We start from the raw sequence: 2,612 nt of genomic DNA on the forward strand, positions 1-2,612 counted from the left end.
TTTCCTCTCTCCCCTTCCCCCTTCTCAAAATAAACTCTCCACATAAGTTCTGTGTGAGGCATAGTTGTCTTTATCCCGCCTGCCATGAGGCCTCTGAGCTCTCACTCACCAAGGTCCTTCTCACACATAATCATTACACCCTGTGCCCTTATTTTTTGACTTCTTATTTTGAGACAGGATCTTAAGGTTGCCTGGGTTACCTCTGAAGTCTGTAGCCAAGGACGGCATTAACTTGAAAACCTCCCGCCTCAGCTTCCTGAATGGCTGGGATTCCAGGACTGCACCACCAGGCCTGGTACCAGTTTTTTTTTTTTTTTAAAAAAAAAAAAGGTAGAGCTTTGCATTAATATATTGTTAAAAATACAAACTCATTCTGCATGGACCAAGCAAAAGTGAAGTGAAGAGACCACTTAGACAGCCCTCCCTGAGAAGCCGAGTGTTGCAGACAGCTCGTTCCATGGTCTTTGTGTGTAGCGGCGGAGCAACGAGATACCACCCGGAAGGAAGAGCGGTAACTGTACCTGGTACTTTTCCAAGCGTCTCTCTATAAAGGGGGAGACTGTAACTTGATAGCACTTCGGATTCATATAAAGAGGGAAGGTTTTCTTCTTCAAAATCTTGTCGGCAACTGAAAATCAGCAAAAAGAAAGTGTTTTCTCATAACCATGTACCATTTATAAATAAGCATAAATAAATAAACATAAACATTTACCATAAACATTTTAAATCACAGTGAAGCTTCTCTCCCACAGAATACTGCCAAATAAGCATCAAAGTGGGCAGTTAATTTGTAAAGAGCTCTACAGCCCGTATCGAAGGCTTCACAGTAATCATTCTGAGAAACCGAACCTCCTGTCTTAAGCATCCAAATATGAGAGGGACAAAGGTGGCACAAATCCACTTCTATGAAGCGTTTAGATCAGGGAAGTTTGTGGAGACCAAAGACTCGGAGGTACCGAGGACGGAAAGAGGAAGTGAAGAGAAATTATCGTCTAATGAGTGACATTTCTACTTAAGATGACAAAATGCTCTGAGGATGAAAAATGGTCATGGCTGCACGATACTGTGAGTGCATTTACTTAATGCCAGGAAACTGCACACATTTCTTCCATTAATTTGGTGTGCACCCGTGTATGTACGTATGCATGCATGTCACCATGTACATGTGGCCATCAGAGAAGAACAAGTGGGAACTGGTTCTCTCCTCCTACCAGACATTGATCACAGATCGGCAGCGGACACTCACTAGCTGAGCCACCCTGCAGCCCCTAGATAGTACGATTTGAGTGTTTCAAATGGTAAGTGGAGGCAGGAGCAGAGGACAGAGGAGCGAGGAAAGACCCTCAGTTGAATAGGCCTACCCCAGCCCCACCTGGGCCGGGTTATGACCTAGGTGACTTTGGCTGTCTTATTTGGCTTGCTTCTGAGAAAGACAAGTAGTTACAGCACCTGCCTGGTTAGAATAAGGCCGTCAGACACTGCTTATGAAGTGACCAGAAGACGTTATATTCTTTTAGAACTACCTAAACATGTAGCTTTTGGTTGGACACCACTTCTAGGAAGGACTCCCCAGAGAAGAAAACAGCACAGATTTCCAAGCTAACAGAGTGTCAAATTGCACTATGATTTATAATGGAGTTCCTCCTGGATATTTCTCAATACAAGGAATAGAGAGATTGACATCAATCAGATAAGATTTGGAAAATTTAAAAAAGTCAGGGTGGTGCAAAACTTTAATCCCAGCACTTGGGAGGCAGAGGCAGGCTGATCTCTGTGAGTTCAAGGCCAGCCTGGTCTACAGAGTGAGTTCCAGGACAGCCAGGAGTGTTTCACAGAGAAACCCTGTCTCAGAGTGGAAAAATTTTTTTAAAAAATTAAAAATTAAAAAAAGATTTGGAAAGTTTAAAGCTGGATCCTTGACTACGGAAATTCCACCAAGTTGGAATTGCCCTTCATTTCAAAAGCAACATGTTCCGGCTGCACTGAAACTCAGGGCTTTCTCACCAGGACACACTCTACCTGGGGCTAATGCGCATTCCTCAAAGACCCAGGTCAAAACCGCGCAGTGGTGGGTTTGCATGAGCCCGGAGAAAGGTCTGAAAACCTCCCCTACTAACCAGGACTACTTCTACACCAAAGGAAAGGGAATTTCGAGGAGATTACTCAACTCTTTGCTGTCATCATTATAACTTCTTTTTTAAAACACATTATTTTCATGCAAAAAATAACCTAGTCAGTCCATGTTTTAATGGAATCGCAGGATTTCTATGATTCAGAAACTCAGGGGAAACCCTAGAACCATACTAATGAGAAAAGCAGAGGTGTGCATGAAGAATCGGGCAGAATTGCTCTGTGGCACACCACCGAGTGATTTTAGGGATATCTGTCTTCTCTAGACCTCTGCCTCCTGTGAGTGACATGAACGCATCACCTATGTCAGAGCTATGATGAGCACAGACTGTAATGATAAAATGAGGGGACACTCGCATCCACTGTCCTCCTGACACACGATTGCACACACGCATGCGCTGTCCTCCTGACACACGATTGCACACACGCATGCGCTGTCCTCCTGACACACGATCTCACACACGCATCCACTGTCCTCCTGA

The 2,612-nt window shown here is 44.2% G+C and overlaps 1 protein-coding gene across 1 annotated transcript in view; it reads right to left on the reverse strand.

The window, feature by feature from the left end:
- Nmi (N-myc and STAT interactor) overlaps positions 1-2,612 on the reverse strand; it is a 28,228-nt gene that overhangs the window by 2,078 nt on the left and 23,538 nt on the right. Inside the window, exon 7 of the mRNA XM_005346399.2 lies at positions 522-628. Within this exon, the coding sequence (XP_005346456.1) occupies positions 522-628 (107 nt within the window). The remainder of the gene's footprint in view (positions 1-521; positions 629-2,612) is intronic.

This window comes from Microtus ochrogaster, chromosome 4 (genome assembly GCF_000317375.1).
Source record: "Microtus ochrogaster isolate Prairie Vole_2 chromosome 4, MicOch1.0, whole genome shotgun sequence".
Taxonomy (NCBI): Eukaryota; Metazoa; Chordata; class Mammalia; order Rodentia; family Cricetidae; genus Microtus; species Microtus ochrogaster.